This window comes from Aspergillus undulatus (assembly GCF_047715775.1).
Source record: "Aspergillus undulatus strain CBS 261.88 unplaced genomic scaffold BDV17scaffold_25, whole genome shotgun sequence".
NCBI lineage: Eukaryota > Fungi > Ascomycota > Eurotiomycetes > Eurotiales > Aspergillaceae > Aspergillus > Aspergillus undulatus.
This window is the reverse complement of record NW_027396629.1, coordinates 223,877-251,359: the sequence shown is the minus strand read 5'-3', so window position 1 is coordinate 251,359 and position 27,483 is coordinate 223,877. Positions and strand designations below refer to the sequence as shown.

Sequence of the window (27,483 nt, the reverse complement as noted above, 5' to 3'; positions counted from 1 at the left end):
TCTCCGCCTTGCCAAGTATTTTTTTTCTGCCGCCGATAAGGAAATTTATTACACCACCAGCACGAGCAAAAAGCTCTAGATAGCTCTTGCCTCGGGGACCAGATTCTTGCTGGGCCCAACATTGTCTTTTCTAGCGCTTTCTTTATTTGAGGATAGCGCAACATGCCTCGCAAACACACCCAACAGCGCGGCCCGCGCGACTCAGAACAGAACAAGAAAAAGTCCGTGACGAAGAAAAAATCCGGCAAGATCCTGAATGCCCTTTCAATCGCCGAAGCCGAGAACCCGATAAAGCATAAAATCAGACGCAGCCGGCTCGGCGAAGACGACGACTACTTCAAGCGCAAGCGGAACATCGGGCGGGACGACGAAGACGAAGATGACTTCGACGGGCCGGATAACAAGCGGCGCCGTTTCGGTGATGACGATGCCGAGATAGATTCGAATGAGGGGAGTGATGGGGAGGGGAACAAGTGGAGGGTTGGCGTGGATAGTGATAATGATAGTGAACTTGATAGTGATGAGGCTATGGGGTCGAGTGATGAGGAGAGGTTTGAGGGGTTTACGTTTCGGGGAAGTTCGACGTATAAGGATAAGTCGAAGGCTAAAAATGTGAAGAAACCGAAACGGGAGCGGGAGATCAATCTGTCTGAGGGGGAGGATGAGTCTGATGCGGATGAAGATGAGGATATGGAGGATGATGACGATCTCGGAGAGGATGCTATCGATCTGGTCGCCGCTTGGGATATGAACGTCGCTGAGGAAGAAGAAGAAGCCAGAAAGGCAGCGAAAGCGAAGAAGCGCGCTGAGCGTGACGATCCCGAAGATGAAGATGAAGGGTCCGAAGGCGACGACGAGAGTGAGTCCGACGACGAAAAAGACGGATCTGAACTGTCATTGAGCGACGACGAGGACGCCGGAAACGAAGATGGTCTGGCGAAACTACAAAACTTCGTGGACTCTATCGACACATCAAACGCCTCTAAACCTCAGCGGAAAACAAAAAGCGGCCAGGAGCACCTCGACCCTACAGAGTTCGGATTGACGTCTACACGAAAGCTCACAGTTGCCGACCTCCTCCCATCAGTGACCGACTCGCGGCTGAAGAACTCTCTCAAGCACGTCGACTCCGCCGTAACCGAACAAAAAACATCGTCAGGAATTCCCGGGAAGCTCGACGCGCCCCTCGCCAAGCGGCAACAAGGCCGTCTTGACCGTGAAGCGGCGTACGAGAAGAGCAAAGAGACGTTGGGCCGATGGATTGAGACGGTCAAGGCCAATCGCCGCGCCGAGCATCTCATGTTCCCTCTGCCCGATCCCGACAACCAACTCACGAACACCCTGGGCATCGTCAAGCCGCAGACTGGCCTTGAAAACACAATCCAGGACATCCTCGTGGAGAGTGGTTTGGCCGATGCGCAGGGAAAATCCGCCGAGGATCAAGTCGCAGAGATCGAAGAACTCCAATCGCGCAATATCCCGATTGAAGAGATCCGGGCCCGACGAGCTGAGCTGCGCAAGCACCGTGACCTGATGTTCCGCGAAGAGGTCCGCGCTAAGCGTATCAAGAAAATCAAGAGCAAGTCTTATCGCCGTGTTCATCGCAAGGAACAAGAGCGAATGGAGCAGAAGGAACGGCAAGCTCTCATCGACGCCGGCATCGACCCTGATGAAGAGGACCGCGAGAAGAACGAACGACTACGAGCCGAGGCACGAATGGGCAATAAGCACAAGGAAAGCAAATGGGCAAAGAGCCTGAAGCAGACTGGCCGAACCGCCTGGGACGAAGATGCCCGACACGGCGCCGTTGAGCTGGCACAACGCGAAGCACACCGGGAGAAAGAACTCCGGCAGCGCATCGAAGGAAAGCGTGTGCGCAGGGGTGATGATGACTACCTGGGCTCCAGCTCCGACTCCGAGTCCGAAGACGAAAACCCATGGGAAGAGCAAGACTCCGACTCCGACAAACGGAAGCTCCTAAAGAAGCTCGGCAAACTCCAAGACGACGAAGCCGGCGGCGAGGAGGTCAAGGGACCTCATCACAAGTTGCTTTCGATGAAGTTCATGCAGAATGCAGAAGCAGCCCGCAAGGCGCAAAACGATGCCGAAATCCGCCGCTTAAACCGCGAACTACAAGGCCAGGAATCCCAGTCTGAGGCTGAGTCCGAAGAAGGGCGTCGCAAGTTTGGCGTCCCAGACAAGAAGGCTGAGAAGGATAAAAACAAGAAGCAGACTTACCGTAATGAGTTTGAGGAAGCGCCAGGGTCAGACGAAGAGCAGGAACATGATGCTGAGCAGGATGCCGAAACCAAGGCCGCCTCCAATAACAAGGCCAAATCCACCGCGAAACCGAACAACAAACCCGCTCCATCCAAGCCCGCGCCCACGCCCGCTCCACGAGACGAGTCCGATGCCGAAGAAGAGAACCCCTGGCTCGTCCAAACAACGCGAAACAACCGCCGCGCAAAGACAGACGACATGCAACAAACCATCGACATCACAACCGAGATCGACAACCCCGCAAACTCCTCCAAGAAGCCCACCCCAGCTGCTAAGCCCAAGCCCGTCACCCACGGCGGAGACGCCTCCGCATCCGACAGCGAACCCGAAGTCCCTGTCCTCCTAAAAAACCACGACCTCGTGAAACGCGCCTTCGCGGGCGACGAAGTCGTGCAGGAATTCGAGCAGGAGAAGCTCGACACCATTGCGGACGAAGGCGACAAGGTCATTGACGAGACTCTTCCCGGCTGGGGAAGCTGGACGGGCGACGGCGTGAGCAGGAAAGAGAAGGCTCGGCAGAGGAAAGTCCTGACGAAGGTTCAGGGCGTTAAGCCTGAGAATCGCAAGGACGCGAGGCTCAACCGGGTTATAATTAATGAGAAGAAAATCAAGAAGGTATGTCTCTCACCTCACACTATGACCACTTGTTGAAATTGGCGTATACTGACTGTGTTCAGAACAACAAGTACCTCGCAACACAACTCCCCCACCCCTTCGAGTCGAAGCAGCAATACGAGCGGTCTTTGCGTGTTCCTATTGGGCCCGAGTGGTCTACCAAGGAGACATTCCAGTCTTCTACGAAGCCTCGCGTTATGGTCAAGCAGGGCGTTATCAAGCCGATGGAGAAGCCGATGGTATAAGCTTCCCATGCTTCGCTGGGAAAGGGGATACTTTATCCTTTCTTGACGATTATAGTATATTCCTATCGTCACCGGGGCGTAGGTATCATACCCATCGCTTTGTCGTTGGAATCGGAGTTGGAGTACATAGGCATTCAAAAATATACAAGCAACCTTGGATACCCAACATTTGGATACTTTGCTCTCACTTCACTCACTATTCAGTGGGTTCTGTCCACGTCCTTAAGTTTTGGAGTCTGAATCTTGGTCTTACGGCAAATATGCTGTACGAAGTTCGCTGAAGGATTCGTCTGCTACTTCAATTAATTCAGCAGAGGAGCTCAGAACGAGGACCGTCATACAGATTACTCTGTTATGCGTCGTACCATTATATAAAGTCGACGTCACAACCGAGAATGATACTGGCCTACTACTAGTAGTATACGTAACTTGCAATGCACTAGGTGATGTAGAACACTTATGCCCGCCAACCGTCATGGGCTCTCTGGAAGATTTGGAGGGATATCGTACAGAGTAAATAGCTCTTTCTACTGTATGGCTTCACCGTTGGATACATCGACCACTGACTTGCTCTTGGTGGCAATTCTCTAGAGTGCTTGAGCATTGTTTAGGTAGCATATATCGTGGCACCTACACTGGGCCGGAGCTTGATCGCACACCATCAAAGTCAGAATGGTCGGTATAGTCAATGACGGGCGTCAATTTCGAGGAACAGATCGTTTGCCATATCCCAGATATATGTCGGCATACTAGGGCTAGCTTCATTATGGTTTGGGTTTCTATCGTCATATCCTGGGCATGCTAACGATAAATATATATCTCTACTCCCTACCAATCCACGCAAAACCCACTGTAGCTACCGTAAACTCTCATCAACCTCCAAATCCAAATCCACCACCCAAGGCGCATTAAGCCCCTTATATTCCACCGTGACAACGCTAGCATTCACGAATACCGTCTCCTCCCCGCGCCGCAACGGCCTCCCAGAACCAGATGTGAGATCTATGTACGCCCCTCGCTCATCCATCACATCTTCCCGGTCCCATGGAACTTCGTCGACCTTCTTGACTCCATTTCCGGGTCCGAAGGTCGATGTTAACTTTGACTGTGACTGTGGCTGCGTATCCCACTCCACCCGCCTAACCCCATATCCTTCATGGATATGCCCAAAAACATGCAGCGCGGGCCGAGCTCTCCTCACAGCGCGATAGAGATGTTCGCAGCCTACGCTCTCGCCACTCCCAACGACCTGATCTAGTATACCGTACGGCGGACCATGTGTTAAACAAATATCGACGCCCGGGTAGTCAGGGATGGGAGTCGCCGCAGCCTTCGCTGCTCCGCTCAGCGACGGATTGAATCTATCTTCACTTCGTGGGTACGCAAACGCCCAAGCACAGAACTCAGGCGTGTACGGACTCGCATAGACCGTGAACTTGGCGCCCGTGCTCGGAAGCGTAAAGGTCCTGATTTCCTCCTCCATATAGCAAATCCCATGCGCGACGGCTTCGGGACTAGTATACAGCTCTTCAATCTTCGTCGGCTCCTCGAGTCCCAAACCCGGTTCGGCGCCCGTCCCAACTTCCCGTGTGAAGTTCGGATCTGGCAGTTTCGCGAGATGGTCTCGACCCCCGGGCGCGCGGTACCGATGTCGACGCCACCCAACGTTGTTGTAGTAATCTTCGTCCAGCGTGATATCGTGGTTTCCTGCAATGACGATTTTCAATTCGGCGGGGTGTGATTCCAGGATCTCAAGCATGGATACGTGTTCGTGGTATAGGCCGACTTTTGTGATGTCGCCGGCGTGGAGGAGGATTTGGGCATTTGGGAGGGGGGTGCGGTAGGGTGTGCTTGAGGCGGAGGAATGTGCGGGGGCGGGGGGTGTGGTATGCGTGTCTGAGAGGAGAAGGAGGCGCGTTTTCGTTGTTTGCGGCATGATTGTGAAGAAACTGTCGTTGTAAGGCGATGGGCTTAGACGTTGAAGTGAGACGGATGGGATGGGGACTCGAGAGCGGGAGGAGCTGAGGGATGCGGGGAGATGACCACTTATCGGGACGCCGAGGCATCGACGATATGATTTTCTGACAGGCCGCGTAGTTAGGTTTGTGTACGTAAAGGATTACAGTTTGCTCCCAGGAGAAAGGTCCGTAAATCATTCATTATCAGCTCTACATCTGTAGCCCCCTAGATGCCAGTGCCATGAGGTCAAGATCAGGAAAGTTGAAAATTCTGAAGTTGCTAACTCCGATACCACACCCTTTTACATGACAATCAAGGCTTCACAAAAAAATAAGAGGGAAAAATTTAATTTTTTGCGATATCTCTTCTCATTTACTTGCGCTTACTTGCGGATCGCACGCTGGTAGAACGCAAGCTCCTCACCCTCCAGGATGTAGCCGTCAACACGTCCGCTCTGGCCGGGACGAGAAGCAATAACGGCGTACAGACGACCGGACTCGAACTGTCTCTCGATGGCGGATTCGACCTTGCCGGACTCAGCGAAGCGAGCAGCTTGCTTCTTCACGACACTGTTGCTCTTCTTCTCCTCGGTGGTCTCGGTCTTAGCCTGGCGTCTGCGGCCGATGGGCTGGCCGTAGTGAGCCTCATACCATTGCCTGAAAGGAGCGGCATCGATCTGAACGACAGCGGACTTGGTCAGGGTGTTGGTACGGACGAGTTCGTTGTTCGAGGGGTGGTAGGCGACAACGATGACACGGGTCTTGCGGGAGACACCCTCGGAACCCCAGGAAAAGTTGCCGGACTCGAGACGGAGGGCACGGAACTTCTGGTTACCACCACGGGTGCGGACAAGGTGGATGCGCTTGGTGCCAATACGGGTGTTGGCGGGCTGGCGACCCTTCTCGAACGCTCTGTTGGCCAAACGTCAATTCTGTCCATGATTCGGATTCCAGTGCCGTCTCAATCATACCTCTTCTTGCGGTAGTGGGCGCGCTTAGCACCGGTGGCCGAGCGCTTGTGGCGCGAGTCGCGAGAAATACCCATGTTTGCGGTCGATGTGGGGGACTGTCCAAGTACAATTAGCACGAGTCGAAGCAAGTAAGTTGTACAGCTGTGAATCCAAAATCGAGCCTCCGGTTTTATCCCGTCGAGGTTGTTGAGCTATCGAGCACTGTCGTTGGGTTGCAATATCCCAATCCACAAATTCTCCAGTGGAGTCCGAAAGAGAAAAAATCTTGAACCCAATCACACCAGAAACACAAGACAGCAGCAATGTCGAAATTGAGCCTCCGTCTCCAATTGTATGCCCCTCCCTCTAGATCGATACCGGTGACGAGTTGACTTGGACGAATTGACGATGGAAATTGTGAGACCGATCAAAGGCGCACGACACTCGCTCGACGAGATAGAACCAACGGAAACCGAAAAGAAATATCACAGCTGAGATGAAATTAGGAACTCACCTCTAATCCAGCAGCCCTTCACCAGGAACGCAGCGGCAAGGGTTGTCGTGAGGTTGTCGGGGAGTTGAGTGCTTGTCGTCGGCGATCGTGAGTTCCGTGTGTGTCTCTCGCTTGTCAAACTTGCCCTATTTTCGTGGGCGCTAACCCAACTTGGTCTGGTGGGGACCCCGTGACCTCGTCTACGCTTTGCTTTTATGGGCTAAGCTGGTGCCTGATTTATGAGGCTGGATGCTCTACTTCTTCCGCTCCGGCCCAGTGTTACTATAACTCCGTCGTGAGCCTCAATTCTCATGACATTGTCTTCGTCTATCATCTCCCGACTATATTGGTAGTCTTCGACTGATTTTCATACGGAGTGAGTCAACTCAACAAGCTCCTAACGCGAAGAGATGCTTCGTTATCTATCTCGCCCAGTTCCCCTCAAGTATAGCACCGGGGCTACTATCACTCGGCAATTCCATCGCCTTACCGCAGACTTCACAAATTATGATAGCCAGGGAAAACTGATAACTACGAAAGTGCCAATTGAAGCTGGCAAACCTCACGAGGCCTATGTCATGGTTGATCAAGAAACTGGACGTGCCTTTTCCATTGCGAGCCAACTACACTCTTCCTTGTCGGTAGCGAGTAACCTCGACAAATGCAAACTAGTATTCTTCCATGAATCCCAGTACTTCGGTCTTGGTAAGTAAAGGCCATTTCCAGACAGTGTTGCAATTCCTTACCTTTTCTGCATAGAATCGTCCAGTTACCCTCGGCTTTATGTCCCAAGAAGTCTCCCCGCCAAACAAAGACGGATATCAGCCCTGCTACTCTGTTCTTGAGTGGGTTTATGCATCACATCACTCTTGATGGAACTCCTGATGGTAAGTTCAGCTGGTCAGTGTCGAACTTTACATAGACCAATAGTTAAAATCGGCCTAGCAACTTTTGCTGAATACATACACAAAAGGCCACATCCTCTGGCGGAAGCCTTGGAGCAACTGAAGCATATGTGATACCAGTGATGGCTATGACGAATGACGACGACTATGCTTAGAGGAAACTTTGCTGGTGGCGCTTTCGGTATGCGGCGCTCACGGGGCAGCCTCATTTCTTTGAACTTCTCACTTTTCGAGACACTCATATACCCTTGAGTACTGCGAACTACTTCAAATCATAAGTCTGTCGCTCTCGGTACCTAACTCCAACACATCCCCGTGAAATGTCTAACACAAGGATCTTTGGCTCCAAGGTCTCTCTGAGAATGGCCACAAGAACCATCCGTTTCCTCACCGCGGGTCAGGCCCAGCGCCTTCACAGACTGTATGTCTCTACGCATGTTCCAACACAGCCCGAAATGCTGGAATCCGCTATCAGCTCGCCCATGAATCTCAAGCACTACGGACAGGTGCACGATGTCTCCACCTCGCCGCCAACCTCGCCGAGAAGCTGATGAAGAACCACGCGTACACCGACGGAAACAAGCGTACTGCTTTGGTTGCAGCCGACATGTTTCTCAAGATCAACGGCTTCTGCCTCCAGAAAGAACCCTTCGCCGAAGACGCCCATAATGTCGGAATCACTAGGGCGCATGTCGCGCTGGCTACCAACGAGTGGACCGTCGAACAACTTGCAGACTACTACAAGTCCGTCTCGATCCCCTATCTTGAAGAGGATCCCGAAGTCGTCTCGTTCAAAAATGAGGCTGCCGAATACTAGCTGTCGAGGATGAATTTTACTTCCGGTTTCCAGGAACGATTGTTGGAGGACGAATGGTAGGAAAAGGAGTGATTAATTGGTCGCTATACTGGGCGTTGCTGTCAATTAAGACCTTTCTACCAATGCAATATACGCCGTTTGACCATGGGCAGTTTACTTCATCAAGTTTGAGCGTAGACAACTAGAAATGACTACCTCTTGGGTCGGCCCATTTCCCTGGAATTCTTACTGGGTGAGATATGTAGAACCTTGCTCCGTAGTCAGGACCGATACACTTTTTCCTTCTCAAACTATTATTGCACAAACCGAGTATCCCATAGGAGTTTACTTCAATGTTCGAAGAACAAGAAGAGTATGTATGAAAGAGTGTTGGGAGACGGTTGAAACAGCGGAGCCAAATTGATACAACACAAGATAGGCATGGTAGGCAGGAGGTTTCAAAGAAGCCTGAATGCTGAGAATAATGGAGAGCCATTGTTTTCCGGCCACGGCCGTTTCAAAGTGAGGGTGAATAGTAGGTAACAATGCCTAGAATACTCAATCCTGCTCTAACCCGACGAGACTTGATGGAATGGCCTCGATGGCAACGAGCCGGTCACCATATATAGAGAGAGTTTCCCGAAGCTGGAATCATACCTGAAATGTTGGGATATTCCCAGGGCAAGTATACGCCCAGTACAGTAACACTGAGGCTAAACATGGACGCACCACTGCAGTCAGGCTGCCACAAGGTTGCTAGAAGCGTGATTAGATTGAGCAGACTGGATTATTCCAGAAATCGTACGTGTGTTCCTCATTTTAGACCGAAAGGCAGGTTGCATACTACGATATGAAGCCCCGAAATCTAGATCCAACACGATCGACGTCCTTCCCACGCCCAACACCACGAAGATCAACTGCTACGACGCCAAAATCTGACCAACTCAAGCTTCTGAGGACACAGTTCATTATATGAGCTGATTTACTGACATATTCTCGAACCATGCGACGGTGCAGGTGGCGGGTCAATATCGGCCGCAAAGTCACTTCTTTCGTGCCTCAGGCCGCGTAACTACCAGCAGCGCGGAAAAACCAGCCGTTTGCCAGGTCGAATAAAATACCCACAAGTCATCCGGGCTATGAAAATCGATAGGGCCTTGTCAAGAGCTCTTCTTCCGCTCAGCCTCCACCCCCTCAACCCTACTAACCTCCTCATCGACCCTCATCCAAGCCGGAAACCCCTCCACAAACCCCAACACCATCCAAACCCACCACACCCCCGAGAACGGCCTCACCCGGTACTTCCTTAACCTATGCCAATAAAGCAAAACCACCGCCTCAAAACCATGCGCCAGCACAAGAAACCACCAGATCACAGGCCCCCACTTGAGACTAAACCCCGTGAATCCGGGATAGTTATCCAGCCCAAATGTCTCGTAAACCCAACCACCGGGCACGAAATTCGCCCTCCGCGCATAGAACACCATAACCGCAGCACAAAGCGTGAATCCAACCCATTGCCCTCCTTTGGGGGGTATATACCTGTCCATCTTGACGTCCGAAAGACCCAGTCTCTTCAGCGCCTCCTTGTGCATAGCGACCACGCGCTCGCGCGCCTCAGATAATGAAGAAAGAGGCGGGTCGAAGGGGATCGTGTACCGGCTTCCTTGCGCGGATATGACCATGTCCGTGTTCCGGATATCCTCGAGTGTAGGCTGTTCCGCGCGCGGCGCGGAAACGGAGCAGTATGCGCGGAGGTACAAAGATAGGGAGCGCGTGTGGTCGGCGTTCATGTGAGAGATTATGAAGGGTTTTCGGGAGGAGTCTGTTGCGGCGGCGCTCATTTTGGTGGTTTTTGGCCTTGAGCTAGTTTGAGTTGTGGTTGGGCAATGGATAGAGTGGGATGCGATGGCGATGTGAGAGGGCGAGGGGTGAGGTAGAGGGTGCGGTTCTGGTTCTGGTTCTCCGTCGGAGCTAAAACAGTTAAGGCAGGTTTGACTTGTGTCGGACCTGAGCTGGAGCTCGAGGGATCAGGAACCAAGGGTTAAGGCTGGCTGTGGTTAGGAATAGAATGACCGTTGACAGTGAGCTCGCAGTTGAACCAGAAAACTGAATTCTGATGTCGGCCGCCGGAGACGCCTCGGTCCGGGTTCTCAGTCTCGGCTAAAAGCGTGACACATGTGGCCAAAGCATGGCCATGTGCTCCACCATAGACGTTAGGAACCAGACGGCAATGTGCGAGGGCCGGGGGATCTGGATGACAAATGCGGAGTCATTAACTATGAGATGGATAGTACTCTGTATATTCATTCGACAACGCTCTAAACAATCCAGATTACAGACAGAACTTCATGAAACATTAATCAATGACCTCAATGCTAGGACCGAACCGAACCCAAATCTGCCCTAACCCCAGCAAACCATCTTCAGCATTACCAGCAGTTGGTTTGGCGACATAATATATCTCCATCCATCCTCCCCAGCAAGACCAAACAATATAGGGAAGCTTCTGTGCGCGCAAAAATCATGACTCGTCGAAATTGAAAGGGACGCGGCTCGTTCGTTAATCACGGCGTGATGGGAACGACGTCTCGAGCGTCTCGATGCTTAAGCTTAAGCACTGTTGTCGAGGTCGTTAACTCCTATACGAGATTGGCAGGTAATTCAAATGGCAATGGCAGTTCCAGATTTCCACCATCATGACAACGTAATAATCGCTCCCCGGACCGGCCCAGGACGATTCAGGTCCTGGCAGGCCAGTGTGAGGAGACGATTATAAGTATATATATCCCCGCAGGGGAATTCAAGGAGACGAGAAAGAGAGTAAAGAGGGTAAGGGGTTCACTCACAGCAGCGCCAACGTCAAATCACCATGAATCCTCGCCTTCAACTCAACCTCAATATCCAAATTGACATCCAGCTTCAGCTTCAGCCCGTCCTGGTCGTCAATGCCCTTTTTGTTATCGGCGCGGCCCATCGCGCCGTTGTTGATTTGCGGCGGCGGTGGCGCAGGCTGGTCCTTGCTGCTTATTGTCTGGCCGCCGCGGTTGTACTGCTGCATTGCCTGGCCAGAGTTCTCTTCCTCTTCGTCGGAGTAGTCGTCGTCGTACTCGTCGGAGTAGTCATCGTCGTCATATTCGTCCGAGTAGTAGTCGTCGTCATCTTGGGGAGGGCCGCGTTGAGCTTGTTGGTCATCGTCTTGGGGCTCTTCCTTGACGGGGTTCTTCTTTTGTTGTTTTTCGGCGGTTGACATTTTATTGGGGAGTGTTGTGTTGTGGAGGTGGAGTGGTGGTAAGGTTGTGGAGGATGAGGTTTTAGGAGGCCGGGGTATAGTAGAAGTATAGAGGTGTTCGTCAAGAGAAACTACAGTAAGGTACAGTGTAGAAGAACAGAGAAAACCAAAACCAAAATGACATAAAATGCAATGCAACCACTCGTATATTAACAAAAACAAAAATAGCAATCGTCAACAGTTGCAAGTCAAGACCCCGATGACTTCAGTGGTGCTGGACGGCCAGAAAGTAAGCACCTACGTCACATCCACAGCATCAAGCTGGAGATCCTATCCCAGGACCACACTACACTGCACTAGCCCGGATGCCGGTGCACGATACATCATCGATCATCAGACTGGCCTTAACATATGCAAGTATATCTACTAGCACCGCCAAATAATGCACTGCAGGGGGGCTAAGCCAGCCACTTGGCCCATGGAGCCGATGACACCATCCCGCGTAAACCCTGAATCTGATATTCAGATATCGTCATAATCCTCCTCCACCTCACCTGGAGCCAGGAGCATCGGAAAAGATACCAAAACAAATAATAACAAATAATATTCTCCTGAGCCAGTATCCAGACCCAGGAAGACGGGCCATACGCGTGTAAAGCACCGACCCAAGGATCCGCCCGTCAGATCTCAGGAGAAAAAACGTTAAGCGTCAGGAAAAGTAGGTTGGAATCGTGGCCATGGGCAGGCTAAAATTAACCAACCAGGCACGGGCAAGACCCGGTAGCGAGTGTTGAATCAAGTAAGATGGAAACAATGCATTGCGTGGGTCGGCCCTGATTGGCTGGCACTACATCGACTCAAACCAAGATTTGCGACGGCGTTACACAAGGATCCGTTTTTCTCCATTAATTAAGTCAATCAGCACAGATTAGGTGCAAATGGATGGAGTAATGGAGTCTCGGCCGGCTGGATGAATTGCAACTGTCTCCGTCTACAATCCCTGCTGGGGTAGACGTCATGTCCAGCCCACATCCAGGCCCTCTTTCATCATACCCTCCAGGCCACTGCTAGCTGTACGCGGCCCAGCTAACCTATTCAGGGAAACAATGACGCTGTGCCTGTGAAGTAATTCTGAATAACCAGGCTGCAGGATGCAGAAGTGTAGGGTTATAAATAATTATAGCCACGTATTGGTGCAGAAGGAAACAGCATTTCCCTTGTCTAGGATCACTTGACACTATATCCGCGACACCACCTACGTATATACCTACCGTTCTCCAATCCATACTTTATTTTTCAAAGTGCTTATATACCCCGACCCGATAGACCTTCAATAAACCCTCTTCATCATGTCCGACTCAAACCCCCAGTCCCCGAACCCGAAGGAAGAGTCCTCCGACAACGACACCCCCAACCAGCAGCGCCAGCCTGCCCCCGAGCAAGACGCCACACCCGATAACAACAAGAACCAAAACCAAAACCAAGAATCCGACACAGAAGAGATCGACCGCCCAGAGCCAGAGATGGAACGTCAACCCCAACAACAGCGCCGACCTCGCCGGCAGCAGCGCCAGCAGCGCCGTCCCCGCCGCCAACAAGAGGGCTCTGATGGCGGTCCACTCGGTGGTCTCGGCGGCGCCAACCAAGCAACAGACCTCGTGCAGAACACTGCGGGGAATGCAGTGAATGGCGTTACGGGGAGCGCGGGGAAGGCCGTTGGTGGTGTTCTTGGTGGTGGTAAGGAACAGGAGGAAGGGGGTGGTGAGGAGAAGGGAGGTAGTGATGAGCAGTTACGGCTTAGGCTGGATCTGAATCTGGATATTGAGGTGCAGCTGAAGGCGAAGATTCATGGTGATTTGACGCTGGGGTTGTTGTATGTCTTCCTGGATTTCTTACCTGATTATGGGTCTGGGCTTGGGTAGATATGCTGACTGACTGATTAGGAATTAGTGCTTGATGCGCCGAATGGTCCAGGCTGTTGCCTTGGTTGATGCAGCCTCCTGTATGCTGCTGCGTGCTGCGTCACCACAACTCTACCACTTTACTGATACGATGACTGTGCTTGATGCTGGTCCGCTACGATGTCGACACGATTTGCTTTAACCTGTTCTGCTTTGCAGTGGGTGATTTCTGGAACTTCTTTAGATCCATTGCGAGGTCACTTTATTCTTATCCCAATTTCGCTTTCAGCTTAATAGGCGTGCCATTTCTATCTCATAATTGCATTGCTTGTAACCTATGAAAACCGATCAATATTCATCAAGACACAACTCCCTGAAATCAAATCCCATAACCCAATCTGGGATCTAGCATATGTACGATCAAGAGCCAACAGCTCATCTATCTAGCATGCAGAATTGAAAAGCGAAGCGAGCAACTCATCTAGCCTGTGCAAGAAAGACTATAAGCCAGCGACACGCATAAGACCGTATCCGAGCGTGACTATCACTGCAAATGACATCAGACTGGCGGGGATGCCCCGCGTCAAAAAGTGCCGCACTTGCAGGTAGCGCTGCCCGGTCTGCGGCACCTCCGTCATAATAGCGGCTAGAACATCGTTAGTCTGTCTCACAACGCTAAGCTAGTAGTAAATCGGGGACATACTCATATTTGGGAAGCCACTCGTAGGCAGAGCCATGGCTACCGAGCACATCAATGCGCTGGCCATCACCAGCAGGTTGGGGTGTGGGTCGTCCATGCCGACGCCGATTTGTCGAACGAGGGGGAGGATGATCAGCGCTGCAACGGTATGCGAGATGAAGGTCGCGATGACCAGGATCAGTGCCGAAAATGCGATGAGGACTCCATAAAGACTGAAACCTTCGACTCGGGCCCGGATACCCTCTGCAATGGTGTGCAAAAGCCCAGAGGACGTCACGGCCTTTCCAAGGCAAAGCCCACCGGCAGCAAGGATGATGATGGTCCAGAGGAAATTGTTGAAGTCTTCCTTGTTCAGGATTCCAGTACCAAAAAACAGCACGATGGGGATAATCGCAATCACGCCCATGTCTCCGAACACGTGCTCGAGTTGGTGACTACCACACCACAAACCAATTGTGGTTAGGGTGACAATGCTGACAAAGTATTGGATGCCGGAAAATTTATCCTTGACTGGACGAATTGGCACAATAGTCGTGTCTTTACCTGGTCGGAACGTCACCAGCAGAAGCACCCAGATCAGCAGAATCGAGATGATGCAGACTGGAAGTGAAATAAAGAACCACGTACCCCAGCTGATGCTAGGATACATGTTTTGCAGCGCAATGATATTCTGCGGAGAGGCAATAGGCGACGCTGCACCGCCAACATTTGCAGAAAGAGCAATTCCAAGAACCAAAGCTCGGGCGAAGCTAGAGTCAGGTTGGAGGTTTCGCAACAATGGCTGCGTCCGTTAGCTGGGAACCACTAATGACGAGATATCACTAACCTGGATGATCGAATAGCAGAGCACCGGTGAGGCTACGTTGCTAATCCACATGCTGAGGAACATGCTCACGAACATGTTGGTAAGTAACACAACACGGTGGTTGGACCCGGCTTTGCTCAACACAAACATTGCCATACGCCGAGCAATGTCGTATTTGGATAGCGCGGCAGCTATAGTAAACCCGCCGAGAAGCAGCATAATCACAGGGGTCCACATGGCGCCAAAGGCAACAGTAGTAGCCTCTTTTGGCCCCAACCGCTTATATGGTTTCTCGTCTGACTTCATGATACCGAGCAGTACGACCAGGAAGGGAATGAGTAACGACGTCACGAAAAGCGGGATCACCTGAGAGAAATTAGCTTAATCGACACGAAGGGTATGCTTACTCACCTCAGTGGCCCATAACAAGCTCACAAAAACGAGCATCGCCAGACAATTCTGCTGCTCTGGCTTCTCCATAATGCGGACCGAGAGAAGTGTAGCAAAGACAACGATTACGACGACAAGTGTCGCAAAGTTTGCACTGCAGAGCCATGTCGGGGCACTGAATACTCCAAGAGGCGTCCGGACCTCCTTGGTCGAGACTGCTTGTTCATCCCCCTGTCGGCGCGCTGTCGTAGGGTCCGCGTCCCCTCCTAGAAGGGTCCGACGAAGACCGACATTAGCAGCCTGCGCCTTTCTTTCAATGCCAATCATTTCCCTCCACACTGTGTTCCTTTCCCAAACAACATGCTCTCGCAGGTGTAGACGAAGCTCGCGCTTGGCCAGATCCAGATCGCCGGTCGTAGTCAGGTCCGCGTATAGTTGCTCAATCTGGCCAATACGACCCTCCACCTTCTCCATGGTTTCGTTAAGGAAAGGGTAGGCGCGAGACACAGTGGACCCAATATACTGCCGGCGCAGATCACGATCAATGATCTTGTCGTATTTCTTCAAAGCCTTTGAGAACCCGGTCTTGTTCAGCTGAATATACGACTTGAGTCCGCAAAGCGAAACATAGACAGCAATAATCCGCTTCTTCAAAGAAGCAGCTGAGTTAAAAAGGTCCATGAGCGTTGGGTCGGTAAACTGCTCGTGCTGGGTCCCGCGTCGAGTAAGGGTCTGACTTTGAAGGCCATACCTCGAGTCAGCCCAGATTGAGCTTCGCATATCCTCCGTTCGGTCATCGTCAGATGGGCCGAATTGGATGCTCTGTGACTGGCCTAGCGAGCGACGTGCCGTCAAAGGACGCTCGTCATCACTATCCTCGTCGTCATCCGCAGCTGGTTCGCTCACCAAGCTCTCACGCCTTTCGCGTTCTGAGCCCAGGTCGGCCTGGTGTTCTGGGATGGAGCCCGTGCTCACCCTTCTCCCTTTAGTCATGCTGTCGTGCATTGGGTTCATGTCGGCTCCGTCAGCCTTTGCCGTGTACTCCTCGGCATCTCTCATAACATCGCCAACCTCCTCGAGGATTTCCGCTTCCTTTGTTCGGTAAAAAGAGCAAATCTTGTCCAATTCTACATCAAGAGCCTGCTGGAATGTCCCATCGGCATTCTGCGTATCGTCTAGCAGCGGGGCGTACTCGACGTCGACGCCCTGTTCATTTTGTCGGTGGACTTGCTGTTCCAGCGTATATATCCTAAAAAGAAGACCTTTCGTTAGCTTTCCTCGATCAAGAGCTGCATCACACAAGCATTGCCCTCTGTCACACCCCGCGGGAGGGGCCGGCTGAAATGATATCATTACAAGTAACCGCCGGGGATTTCGAACATACAGTTTCTTAAGATTACTGTAGGCGATATAATACGCGCTCCAGTCCGGAACAGCATTAAACTGAATGCTGTGAGAGAACTTCATCTTGAAGGTTGCGTCACTGTCCTGGGATTTCGCGGAGCGGTGATGGAGAGCTTCTACCCAATGTCGAAACCTAACAGGCTTGCCCCAACGAAAACGATCTATTTGTAGTTGCTGAGTCGGGCAACCTGAAGGATCGCGCTCAGTCTGCTGAAAGGACTGAAGTAATCGAGAGGGTTGTGTCCTGAGCTCTTGGGGAAGATTGCGTGGGGGCCTTGTGGTTGTCGTACGAGGCGGGACGGGATACTCGACGAGCTCGATATCTTGTGGAGGCAAAGTTATACCGTTGTTGTTAGTGGAGGCACTCGTCGCATAAGCGAAGCGTGCCACACCTGGTCTTCCTGCATTCGACGACACGTTGTGCGGCGTGGTGGGCTTGAATCGCTGGCTGGTTCTCGGAGCTGCGGTAGCGTCTTAATAGTGGAGTTCGTCGCAGGTCGGGAGCTCAACGGCCAGAACTCGAATTCGCCAGCAAGGGATGCGGTATTAAGAGACCGAACAGGGAGGTATAGTTATAAGTATAGAGGCAGTGGACGCAGCATTACTGGAGCTGAGAGAGTCTCCTCGCATGCGGTCTGCCAAGTTGAAGCTCTAAACTGCTGACTTTGGCGCACCGCCCACGGGCCGACTGTCGGCCCAATTGGGATTAGCCTCTTCTTAGCATTCTCTACTACTGCACTTGATACTGCAGGTGGTCACTTTTTAGCAGCGTATCGTAGATCAATTATACACATCTAAATGAGAGAAATGCCCGACAGAAAGCCCAGTCCTAGAAATACACGATAGGTCGATGGAGAGAATATACCAGATCCAGGCAGATAGGTAGGTAGCTGGAGGCAGTACTCGGAGTATATATCCATCCACCAGTCCAAGGGCCGCAGATTCGAGACGCTTTCACACCATCGACCTCCACCTCCACGTCTTCACCTCTAAAAGTTCTTTCCCCTCCGCATCGCCTTGGCGCCGATATTGACTCTGGCCGCGATACCAAGTTTATGAACATTCTCCCTCTTCTCCCAGACACCACTTCGTCCCTCAGCAACAGCCAAAAGCTCATTCGCGACCCTTGCGGCAAACTTTGAATCACGTCGCCTTTCAGACGAATCGATGATCCATCCGATAGCGGCCCTCCGGCGCTGCCGCTCTGTGAGCGCAACGGGGATCTGGATCGATTGACCACCACCAGCGATACCGGTGGCGCTGTGTAGTTTGATCAAGGGTGCGACAGAGTCGACGATGAGTGTTAGGTATAGGACTGGATCCAGAGGGAGTTGAGGGGCTGGTGGGCCGGGGAGGAGAGGGCGGCGGGGGTTTGTGTTTGGGGCTGGGGAGGAACGAAGGAAGTCGAGGATATAAGACATGTTCTATTTTGGACAATAGGTCAGTGGAGTGTGTAGGTAAATAGGAAAGAGGTAGACTACCTTTTGGGCAATAGCCAACTTGCCATCCTTCATAAGATTCTTCGTAAACTGCTCAACGACATCGGAATATCTGTGCCGGAAGTTCTCTGTCGGGGGCAGCGACTCCGGCGCAGGGTACTTGAGGCCGTCGGGGAGAAGGTCCTCTGTTTCCCGAGAAACTTGTGAAATCATGTTCTCGAGGAGCGCGGCTTGCTCTGCGTCGGACATGGCGCCTGCCTCGCCGTTGGCTCCGGCTCCAAGTCCAGCAGGGTCTGGGATAGAATCAGGGCCAGGCTTGTTCTGGTTCTGGTTTTCGAGCTGGTACCGACGAGCAGACGTCGAGAACGACCGCTTATTGTTCTTCATCTGGTCCTGGAAGACCTTGGGTGCGTACTTCTGGCCTTCTTTGTCGCGGGAGAGGAGCTTTTCATTTCACCGTTAGCCCAATGCCATACAATAGCCCCGAAAGATACATTTATATCCCGCAGGGTAAAACACAGTGAGCGGCTGCATACCTCCGAAACAGGCGTTCCCTGCTCCAACTCCGGGCTCGACGGAGTCCCATCGCATCTCTTCTCCTTGCCCATGATCTTATTTATCTCGGCAGCCTCCTCGGAGACATGAGGCATTGACTCGGCCTGGCGCTGTGCCTCCTCAAGGTCCTTCTTTTCCTTCCCATCGGAGTTCGAAGAGTTCCATCTCCGCTGAAGTGGTGTGCATGGCGCGGCGGTGCGGCGGACGGCGGCGGCAGAGGGTTGGCGGAAAACAGGGATTGCCGATTTTGCGGCAAAGAGATTGAGACGGGGTGGCATCTTGAGTGTCTTAACTGGGTCTACAGGAATGTAGATTAGATGGGTGAACAGAGACCGTTCTGGACAATGATGTTTCCTGTCGGCGAACGTTTTTCCTCGCTTAGTCATCGCTCCTATGCGCCAAGAAATGGGCGTCAAGATGAAATCACGGCTCTTACGGAAACGGAATCAAGTACGAGGTACGAAGTATGAGGTAGAACGTATCAGAGGTCAGTTGCGGGCGAGTACTCTACATCCAAGCGAACAAAAACTGCCAGGGCGCATAATTCGGCACGAATGACTCAAACCTCAACCAATCCGCTTTTAAGCCGTCCAGTTCCCGCATCAAAATATGGGTAATAGCAAAACGAGTAAGGAAGAACCTGTAAGCTAGTCGCCGTAGTACATGGTAACTGACCTGCAGTGCAAAGTTAAGCAACCCGGCCCAGATTACGTATCAAAGCGGTAGGAAATCAAAGAGTGTAGGTAAATTTTAGGTAAATCAACCAAGTAGCCAGTCACAATGACCATGCTTTCTGGCCGTGGAAGAAGTGAAAGAGATTAAACGCGCAGCTGCGAGGCTTCTCGAGCATAGCGAGGGCGCTTACCGCATTGAAGTTGCGGTAAATAGAGCGTCCTCGTCAACGCTGTCGGGATACACGTAGAAAGCAAGTGCGAGAATCAAGTACCTAACTAGGTTAGCGGAGGATTTTTGAATAGCGAAGAACAACTTACATTCCCAGGCACAGGCAGCCTTCGAGGTAGTTGGACTTGCCATCTTGGATGAGGAGAGTCACAACCAGCCCGGAGATGAAGAAAGCCACGGTTTCGAAGATGTGGAAGTGGAGGGTCATGCCCACGTTCATGATCCATCCAAGAATGACGAGGGCGGGAGTGACGAACAGAGCAATCTGGAGACTGCTTCCGATGGCAACTCCAATGGCAAGATCCATCTTGCCCTTGTAAGCGACCACAACTGCTGTCACATGCTCCGCAGCGTTTCCGACAATCGGAATCAGAATCAAACCGATGAAGGTGCGGCTCATACCCGTCTTTTCGACAATGTCGTCGATGCTGCCAACCAAGTAGTCGGCGCAGATGGCGACAAGGATGGTCACGACGACCAGAACAATGCCGGCAGCCCACGGGTTGAGCAAGTGCTCCTCTTCCTCCGCGTTACCCTCTCCGGTCTCGATATCAGCCACTTCATTGTTCACTTCTTCGAAAAGGTGGGCGTGCGAGCGAAGCTGGAAGAAGAGGTAGATGATGTATAGAACGAGGAGGATGATAGCGGTCCAGTGCGAGAGGAAAAGAATATCCTCCGTCTTGTTACTGGGGTCTTTGGCAGAGGACAGGGAGGCGTAGAGGGTTGCAGGAATGATCAGCGAGGCGGATGAGACGGTCATCAGAGATGACATGGTCGACGCAACCGTAGTGTTGAACGACTGTTCGGGATACCGGATACCTCCAACGACGAAACAGCAACCGAGGACGAGGAGGATGTTGGACAGGATGCTTCCAAGCATACTAGCTTGAACAACGCGGATCTGTCTGTCTTTCAGAGCGATGATACTTACCTATTACCGTTAGCTTGAATACTTGAGCGAGAGAGAGACATACAATCAGTTCAACCGCATTTCCAAAAGTTGCATTCATCAAGCCGCCTAGAGCCTGGCCTAGAGTCGCCGCCAATTCCTCCGTCGCAAAGCTCAGCAACGAGGCAAGCGGGACAATGGCCAAGAAATTCAGGGAGAAAACCACAGTGCTGTCCCATTTCAGCGCGCCGGCAACAATACCAATTGGGACAAAGACAAGGAGGAGATTGACATAGTCGCGCGAAAGAGTCGCCCAGGTCAAATGGACGGCTTGCGATGGCCAGCTGGTCCAATGGTTATCACGCTTGTGGTGGGTTGAATTTCGACGGTTGTCGAGCAAGCCTTCCCGCTCATCAGGCTCATGGAGGCCATTGGTATTTGCAAGGTTGGAAGACATTCTTCTTGGTGGTCCAAAGCTGTGTCTTCGGAAACTAGAAAAGATACTTCTTGAGGATGCTGTCGGAGATCGCGGATGGTGTCAGCTCACAGCGGTCCTAAGGCAGGTTGAGACTCAGAAGAACCGGCTGAGGCTGAACTGTGCATTAAATATGGAATAGAACAGAGATGATGAAAGGAGAGGAAGAAAGAATCAGGAAAAGAGACGAAACAACTCGGTACAAAGGAATGTGATCCCAACACTGAAAGCAACCAGCAGTGTGGATCCTGGATATGGAAGAGACCAGAGACAAAAGAGGAGATGATATAACAAAAGAGGGGAAATAGTTGAGAATCAATTCTTAGTGTGAATCGATGGGGGAGTAGAGTGTAGAGTAGTGGAAGAAAGTTGGAGGAAGGACCTACACATTGGGGAAGCGACGGAGCTCGTGCTCGGGCGACAAGGCCGGGGAGCAGAGCAGAATTCGACAGGCGCAAGAGTCCGTGAGTCTTGGGTTCCGACGGTGTTTGCTGGTAGCACAGAGATTAATTGCTTGACCGGATGAATCAGGGTCTCATGGGTGGATGAAGTAGTGGGAGGGTGCCGTGGTTGCGATGTGATGTGGCTGGGTGTCTGACCTCATCCTGGCATTGTGTCCTTCTCATTGGGCGCACCACCGCGACAAGACGAAGTTACTGTGCACAGCCTCAGCCGATCGGCCAAATCCACATTCGCGAAACTGCAGCGGAATTTAATGCATCCAGCAAGATGGGCAGATATCATGCAAGGCAAACCCCTCTTGTTCTGATGCACTGCCACAATATCATTTGCCGTCTGCCCCCAAAGCTAAAGTCACAAATGCTCAGATTCAAGCATTGAAAGCTGCCAGCAGAGCAAATTGTCCAGCCGATCCAGGGTCCTATTCGCCCACTTGGCTCGTTGCTGCTCTAACTACAAATATACTAGTGTCTCCTTGATCGCGATGACTCGGGCTCTGACAGGAAGTGGCTTGGAGGACAACTCAGACCGAGACTTGCACTCTAAGAAATAACTCATCTTTGAGTTTGGGAACGAGAGAGACTCCAACTCCGCGGCCTTACTCCGGAGTAGCCTACACTGCCTCAAAGGAAAACTTGTTCGCGACGAGGGGAGGTGTATAATCCCGGACGCGCAAGCCACAGGCATGCGTGACGTCAGCCTTGACGCAGCCGCCTCGCGATAGTGAGTCGCCTGGCTGAATATTGGAGTTCTCCTGTGAATCCAGCATGCCCTCTATCGTTCCGATACCCTTCGCTAGGTGAAGGCTCGTCCAGGTTAATAGTTATTGAGGCCGTCATGTTCTTAGCCCCATAAATTTTGAGTATGTATAGCTACTTGAACAGCTGACAAAGAGCTCCAGCTGAGGTTCTTACAGCTATAAGGCTGGATACCGTAAGCAGCATTCAGCTCCTGGAACCTTGCTTGATATCTCTCGATTTCTTGATTTGCTCATGGACTAAATGAGAGAACATAAAAAGGCACTAACGCGATCTCAAAACGGCGAAACAATCGATTGACTGTCCAGTTGGCCTGAAGGTACATACAGTATCCAGGAGCTCCTCCGTTACTCCATGTCATATCTTGAACTTTGACCGACTTGTTCATCTTGCTGCTAAAGTACCCGTAACGCCCTGGCTGTCTTCTTTCTTAGAAGACTTCTGGAAGACCACGAGTTTGAACGGTATTTGTGAGATAGCCCTAACAAAACCGACGCAGCGCCCCAGAAGCCGCGTCAATCCAACTAGCTAGGCACTTGGGACTGGGTTTTCTTTTTCTTTCTTTCGCAGGCTGGGATAGATAGATGGCCGGATGTGCTTGTCCTGCTGTGGACAGAGAAAGGATTGAGGCGTGGAAAAGGTGGCGCGGATGAGGATGGTCTGGAGATTAAGATAAGCCATGAAAACAGTAGTGCTGAGGTTATAATGAGACAATGATTGAAAGTGAATATGATGTATGCAATATTAATAGCAACGAGTGTATTCTATTAACGATAGTCATCTATCTCAGAAATGGCTCTCTAAAACACGAAGATATATATCAGCCACAACAGTAAAACGAGAGACAACACAGAGTCATCATACATCGAGTTAAAGAAAGATATAGAGTAGCATAGCATAAAAGTGAAAGGAGGTATATAGTTGATATACCGGGTCATAATCCGATCCACCCCAACTCATCTCGACTGACAAACTCATCATCAAAAAAAAGAGAAGAAAGACAGAAGAAAATGAATCTACGCTGGCGAACCACCCGCAAGCCCTAGCACATAATTCATTAGTATATCTCTCATAATCGGAAAAGGAGAAAGAAAAAACAAAACTCACCAGCAGCAAAAGCCAAATACCAAGTCCTCGACGCACCACCATCAATCCAAGCATAGTCGAAGTTATTCTGGGCAAAGAAGTTCCAGCTCGCGCGAGGGTCGATGATCGCGAGATTAGCATACAGGACGCCCTTCCACCCGGCTTCGACGCGCTCAGCGGGTGCGGCGGCGTTGGATGCAAACATGGAGTTCCATTCTTCACGGACGAATTTCTGGCTGCGGATGTAGGGGGACGTCGGGAGAAGGGGCAGCATGTGGATTCTGTTGTTGTTAGTGATGTTGTGGGTTTAGGGAAAAAAAAAAAAGGGGCATACCCTTGGATGTATTCAAGGTTACCGCCAAAGTAAGTTGTGTGGTCGACTTTGTTTTCAAAGAGCTAGTGACTGTCAGTATCTGTTTCTTCCGGATCGTATTGGCACTTACAATTCCAGTGACCTTGTTGCCGATAAAGTTAGGTGGGTGGTTGACATTGTCGCTCTCCATGAGGAAATAGTTGTTGAAGCTGCGACGCAGGACACCAAGCATGAGGTTACCCCTTGCCTCCATGCTCGCATCACCAATCGTCTTTCCCCACATCTTGAGTGCATACGCATACATCATATCCTCAGACGAGGACTCCTGGTCCTTACCATCGAACGACTCATAGAGCCCCTTGGCCCACGAATGCCCATGGTACCAGTCGAAGCCGCGCGAAAATGGGAAGAGAGGATCATTGGACGCTGCGTTGCCAGAGTCGCGAACAAGCATGTTGACCCAGTCGCGGTTACCCGCAATCCAGTTTGGATCCAGCGCGCCGATGATTGCAGCAGCATGAATAAAATACCCGTAGTGGAAGTGGTGGTCGTTGTACAGGGTGTTTCCAAAGTCCGCACCGGGGTCACCTCCGTAACTGGCGGACGAGACTACACCTTTCCAGACATTGTCATAGATGAGGGGGAACTGTTGCCTGTTTTCGACGAAACGGGCGAATGCGGACTTTAGTCTGTCGAGAGCAGGCCCTGCTGTCGCGGTGTCGCCGAGGAGGGTGTGTACGGTGTAGATGATGGTCGCGAACTTGCTGAGCGCTTTGCCGCTAAAGTACATGCTGTTGAGATTTGTCTGAGCGTCCATGTCTTGCTGCAACTCTGTCAAGGCAACGCTCCGGATAGTTGCTTGAGCAGAAGAGCTCAGTGGAGGGGAGCTGTCCGAGGATAAGACCCAGGGCGCAAAGCCGATGTTGGTTGGCAGATTGGGCTCATTCATGGTCCAGTACTCTCCAATGACTGCTCTCGCGACTCCCTTGGTGGTGGTTCGGAGCGTGATGTTGACCGCTCGACCTCTGGTCTGGTCGTCAAATGCGGCGACATGGTGAGGCAGAGCGTACATCATCAGAGGTGTGCTCTGACTATCCTTGCCAGACTTGCCCCAAGCAAGACGGTATGTGCCGGTTTGGCCGTTGACTGCTCCAGAGACAGTGGCCTCGACGGCAAAGACACCAGACGAGTTATCAAAGAGACTCTCTCCAGCAGATCCCGCTGGGTTCTTCGCGACCTGGATAGTGCCAGACCACCCACTGGGTCCCCGAAGGTCGGTGCTGGATATCAACTGGAGGTTAGGATCTTGGCTATTGTTTGGAGTAACATAAATGAGCCAGACGGCACCATCTTCGAGAGTGGCACGGTATTTGAAAATGCCAGCTCGGGGTGAAGCAACGGTCACCACCTCGCGGAAATGGACGCCGCTCTGGAGCACAGGCTGCAGCTGGGTGTATACTCCAGTCACATACGCCATACCTTGGACCACGGGCAGCGTAAGCCTGTTGGAAGACCCGGGCTGTGGTCGCAAGACCGCATCTGCTGAGAATGGCAAGAAATTCTCCGCGGTGAGGGTTGTAGATTGACCCAGCTCGGTAGCTGACAGAATGATCGACTGGATGCCAATAGGGTTGATGTAGTATGCAACCGGGCTGCCTGGCAATTGCGAATTTGGCGGGCCCATCGCAATGAGATTCGCTTCAGTGTGCGAGACAGCCATTCCATAGCTAGACAGATTGCCGCTCCCCCTTGCCCATGCCAAAGTGTAAGGGTGCGTGAAAGTGGCATTGGTCTGACTTCCCAGGAAAAGTGCACTGTGGAATTTGTTCGTCTCAATCGGACCAGAGGAGTTCTACCGTTGTTAGTACGCTGCCATGTAGATGGGCTAGAGTACTTACAACTCCATTCTTCGGGACCGGGTGGTCATCGCGGGATCTGATAGCTGAAGGAATGGGCCCGGTCCCGACTCCGATAAAGGCGTCTTGGTTGGCAGCCATAGTACCTGACTAGTTAGCGAAGTCGTTGTAATAACAGTCCAAATACAAACCTTGAATAGCTTCTGTCGTGGACGTGCTTGGTGTCGTAGATGTGCTTGCTTGAGAGCTAGAAGTTTGAACACTGCTGGTCGAAACAGTGCTGGTCTGGAAAGTGCTAGTCTCAGAAGGCGAGCTAGACGGCGGATTCACTGTGGTAGAAGTTTCAACTACGTTGTGCGTAGCGGGCTCACTGGTCGTAGATCTAGGCGCTGCGATGCTTGAAGATGTGACCGAAGGGATCTCTGGCTCTGGCGCTGGCGCGGCTGATGGCTCGGCTGGAACGTCGGCTGGTTGATCCTGGTTGAGTAGCCAGTCAAGCAAAGATTCAGGCTGACCCAAAGTGTCAATCAGACTGTCTAATAGAGTAAAAGGTCCCTGTTCCGTTTCGGTGGGAGCGGCAGTGGCAGTGGACAGTTGCAATTCGTGGCCTTCGCGTTCAAGCTTGGTAGGGTAGAACTACTATTGTTAGACAAATTTTGTGGATGGCTTTGACCACTTACGCCTTCTGTCTGGGGAGGCAACTCTCTTGCGCCTTGTATGACCGGTGGATATTGGGTCCTTTCGGGAACACCGGCGAATTGAGTCGGAGCTGGGGCAGCGTATACTGTCTTTGCCGCGAGAAGCCATATTAGCATGCTTGACAGGTTTTTCCTGGATTGAGCCTCCATATTGGCGGGTTCAATGCAGAGTGACAAGTCGAGTATATATGAGACAAAAATGCAGAAAACACAATTTCTAGACAGAAATCGCTTTTCGATGGTCAAGGTCGAAAGACACTTCCATTAAAACAATATGCAGTCCCTCTCCGAACAGTGCACAAAAGAATGAAAAAGTCGGTTGAGGAATTGCAAGTCGAGAATATGATATTTAAGGACAGACAACATGCAAAAGGAGCGTGATGGGAACCGTGACGGCAATCCCAGGTATAGGCAGGGAGGGGACAATCGTCGCAGCCAAAATGGAGTGAAGCACAAGAAAAAGCACCGGAAAGGCTAACATGTTGAATAAGAGGGAACGGCTCACCAGACCTAATTGTCCCCGGATTCCAGACTCGTGTGATGAGAATCTGGCTAGTAACTCCGCGTCGGGGGAGGAGGTATGCTCGGCTCGAGTGGTGAGCGCAATTCAGAGGCCGCAACGTACCACGAGAATGCGGATCTGTGCAAAGGTGAGCATGTTGAGCAGACTCGAGCCAAAACAAACAGCGGTGGTGGTCACCAAGGGAAAACAATGTAGGGCGTGTTGGAATGTGGGCGGCGCCCGTGGTCCGTGACCAGATCGCGCACCACGAGTCAATGCTGGAATCGAGAACGAAACTTACAGTGGACGACTGATCCAATCTGCTGATGGATGTTGAGGCTGTCTTTTGCAACGTTGTCGATGGGAGCGATGCGAGTTGACGATGACGCAGGAAGAGGGACAAAAGGTGGAGCAGTGCAGGCAGCTAAAATATCCCCAGACGTTGCTGCTTGTCAACCCCAGACAAGTACTCCAAGACTAAACCCTCCATGACAAGAGTTTGAAAGAGTCGAGAATCGTTCACGAGGCCTGGATTTGGCTTCCGGATGTCCTTTGTTGACCATCCACGTCGATGGGGATGAGCGAGGAGGAACCCACGCCAAAGCTTGGCGTTGAGGTCCATGACGAATCGCCTACCACGAACTCGAACCTAGATCGCAGGTTGATGGGAGAGATCATCGTCTTAAAGCCTCAGGAGTTGCATGTGGTTGATGCAGGAGAGAGCCTGGCAGGGATGAAGTTGTGGCAAGGTTACAGCGACAAGTCGCGGGGTAGAACAGCCGACCCGGTCATGTCAGCCATGACCACTGAACAGGGATCGAGAGTACTTGACAGTCGACTCTGAAACTGTTATACTCCGATGGCAACTGACTCAGT

General features: G+C 51.7%; 11 protein-coding genes across 11 annotated transcripts; 4 read left to right on the top strand and 7 right to left on the bottom strand.

The window, feature by feature from the left end:
• Nucleotides 1-74: 74 nt before the first annotated feature.
• BDV17DRAFT_93719 (UTP14 family protein) lies at nucleotides 75-3,471 on the top strand. The gene is made up of 2 exons (XM_073765374.1): nucleotides 75-2,895; nucleotides 2,958-3,471. The coding sequence occupies exons 1-2, from the start codon at nucleotides 163-165 to the stop codon at nucleotides 3,138-3,140; spliced, it is 2,916 nt and encodes a 971-aa protein (XP_073615437.1). The 5' UTR covers nucleotides 75-162; the 3' UTR covers nucleotides 3,141-3,471.
• Nucleotides 3,472-3,706: 235 nt separating this feature from the next.
• On the bottom strand, nucleotides 3,707-5,208 carry BDV17DRAFT_263895 (metallophosphatase domain-containing protein). The gene has a single exon (XM_073757949.1). The coding sequence runs from the start codon at nucleotides 5,074-5,076 to the stop codon at nucleotides 3,997-3,999; it is 1,080 nt and encodes a 359-aa protein (XP_073615436.1). The 5' UTR covers nucleotides 5,077-5,208; the 3' UTR covers nucleotides 3,707-3,996.
• A 70-nt stretch (nucleotides 5,209-5,278) lies between these two features.
• Nucleotides 5,279-6,631, bottom strand: BDV17DRAFT_263894 (40S ribosomal protein eS8). Its single transcript, XM_073757948.1, has 3 exons — nucleotides 6,563-6,631; nucleotides 6,070-6,164; nucleotides 5,279-6,010 (listed from the first exon to the last, which is right to left on the bottom strand). The coding sequence occupies exons 2-3, from the start codon at nucleotides 6,141-6,143 to the stop codon at nucleotides 5,482-5,484; spliced, it is 603 nt and encodes a 200-aa protein (XP_073615435.1). The 5' UTR covers nucleotides 6,144-6,164; nucleotides 6,563-6,631; the 3' UTR covers nucleotides 5,279-5,481.
• Nucleotides 6,632-6,865: 234 nt separating this feature from the next.
• BDV17DRAFT_93698 (uncharacterized protein) lies at nucleotides 6,866-7,288 on the top strand. Its single transcript, XM_073765373.1, has one exon. It carries the CDS (start codon nucleotides 6,952-6,954, stop codon nucleotides 7,252-7,254), a length of 303 nt encoding a protein of 100 aa, XP_073615434.1. The 5' UTR covers nucleotides 6,866-6,951; the 3' UTR covers nucleotides 7,255-7,288.
• Nucleotides 7,289-7,593: 305 nt separating this feature from the next.
• BDV17DRAFT_291522 (uncharacterized protein) lies at nucleotides 7,594-8,263 on the top strand (the record flags this gene model as incomplete). The annotated part of the gene is made up of 2 exons (XM_073762152.1): nucleotides 7,594-7,627; nucleotides 7,797-8,263. The coding sequence occupies 2 exons, from the start codon at nucleotides 7,594-7,596 to the stop codon at nucleotides 8,261-8,263; spliced, it is 501 nt and encodes a 166-aa protein (XP_073615433.1).
• Nucleotides 8,264-8,997: 734 nt separating this feature from the next.
• BDV17DRAFT_263891 (DUF2470 domain-containing protein) lies at nucleotides 8,998-10,390 on the bottom strand. Its single transcript, XM_073757947.1, has one exon. The coding sequence runs from the start codon at nucleotides 10,084-10,086 to the stop codon at nucleotides 9,403-9,405; it is 684 nt and encodes a 227-aa protein (XP_073615432.1). The 5' UTR covers nucleotides 10,087-10,390; the 3' UTR covers nucleotides 8,998-9,402.
• Nucleotides 10,391-10,735: 345 nt separating this feature from the next.
• On the bottom strand, nucleotides 10,736-11,576 carry BDV17DRAFT_93644 (uncharacterized protein). The gene is made up of 2 exons (XM_073765372.1): nucleotides 11,092-11,576; nucleotides 10,736-10,862 (listed from the first exon to the last, which is right to left on the bottom strand). Exons 1-2 carry the CDS (start codon nucleotides 11,493-11,495, stop codon nucleotides 10,856-10,858), a joined length of 411 nt encoding a protein of 136 aa, XP_073615431.1. The 5' UTR covers nucleotides 11,496-11,576; the 3' UTR covers nucleotides 10,736-10,855.
• A 1,117-nt stretch (nucleotides 11,577-12,693) lies between these two features.
• Nucleotides 12,694-13,740, top strand: BDV17DRAFT_93546 (uncharacterized protein). The gene is made up of 2 exons (XM_073765371.1): nucleotides 12,694-13,347; nucleotides 13,418-13,740. The coding sequence occupies exons 1-2, from the start codon at nucleotides 12,824-12,826 to the stop codon at nucleotides 13,422-13,424; spliced, it is 531 nt and encodes a 176-aa protein (XP_073615430.1). The 5' UTR covers nucleotides 12,694-12,823; the 3' UTR covers nucleotides 13,425-13,740.
• BDV17DRAFT_298511 (putative plasma membrane phosphate transporter Pho87) lies at nucleotides 13,636-18,946 on the bottom strand (the record flags this gene model as incomplete). Its single annotated transcript, XM_073763705.1, has 8 exons — nucleotides 13,636-14,021; nucleotides 14,079-14,856; nucleotides 14,902-15,246; nucleotides 15,292-16,519; nucleotides 16,655-17,135; nucleotides 17,723-18,098; nucleotides 18,156-18,557; nucleotides 18,650-18,946. The coding sequence occupies 8 exons, from the start codon at nucleotides 18,944-18,946 to the stop codon at nucleotides 13,876-13,878; spliced, it is 4,053 nt and encodes a 1,350-aa protein (XP_073615429.1). The 3' UTR covers nucleotides 13,636-13,875.
• Nucleotides 18,947-18,988: 42 nt separating this feature from the next.
• Nucleotides 18,989-21,693, bottom strand: BDV17DRAFT_263870 (calcium/proton exchanger). The gene is made up of 4 exons (XM_073757946.1): nucleotides 21,322-21,693; nucleotides 20,546-20,976; nucleotides 19,661-20,502; nucleotides 18,989-19,614 (listed from the first exon to the last, which is right to left on the bottom strand). The coding sequence occupies exons 1-4, from the start codon at nucleotides 21,323-21,325 to the stop codon at nucleotides 19,530-19,532; spliced, it is 1,362 nt and encodes a 453-aa protein (XP_073615428.1). The 5' UTR covers nucleotides 21,326-21,693; the 3' UTR covers nucleotides 18,989-19,529.
• A 1,475-nt stretch (nucleotides 21,694-23,168) lies between these two features.
• Nucleotides 23,169-26,255, bottom strand: BDV17DRAFT_281919 (glucan endo-1,3-beta-D-glucosidase; the record flags this gene model as incomplete). The annotated part of the gene is made up of 7 exons (XM_073760115.1): nucleotides 23,169-23,194; nucleotides 23,260-23,519; nucleotides 23,573-23,634; nucleotides 23,682-25,403; nucleotides 25,450-25,553; nucleotides 25,599-26,043; nucleotides 26,088-26,255. The coding sequence occupies 7 exons, from the start codon at nucleotides 26,253-26,255 to the stop codon at nucleotides 23,169-23,171; spliced, it is 2,787 nt and encodes a 928-aa protein (XP_073615427.1).
• Nucleotides 26,256-27,483: the final 1,228 nt, after the last annotated feature.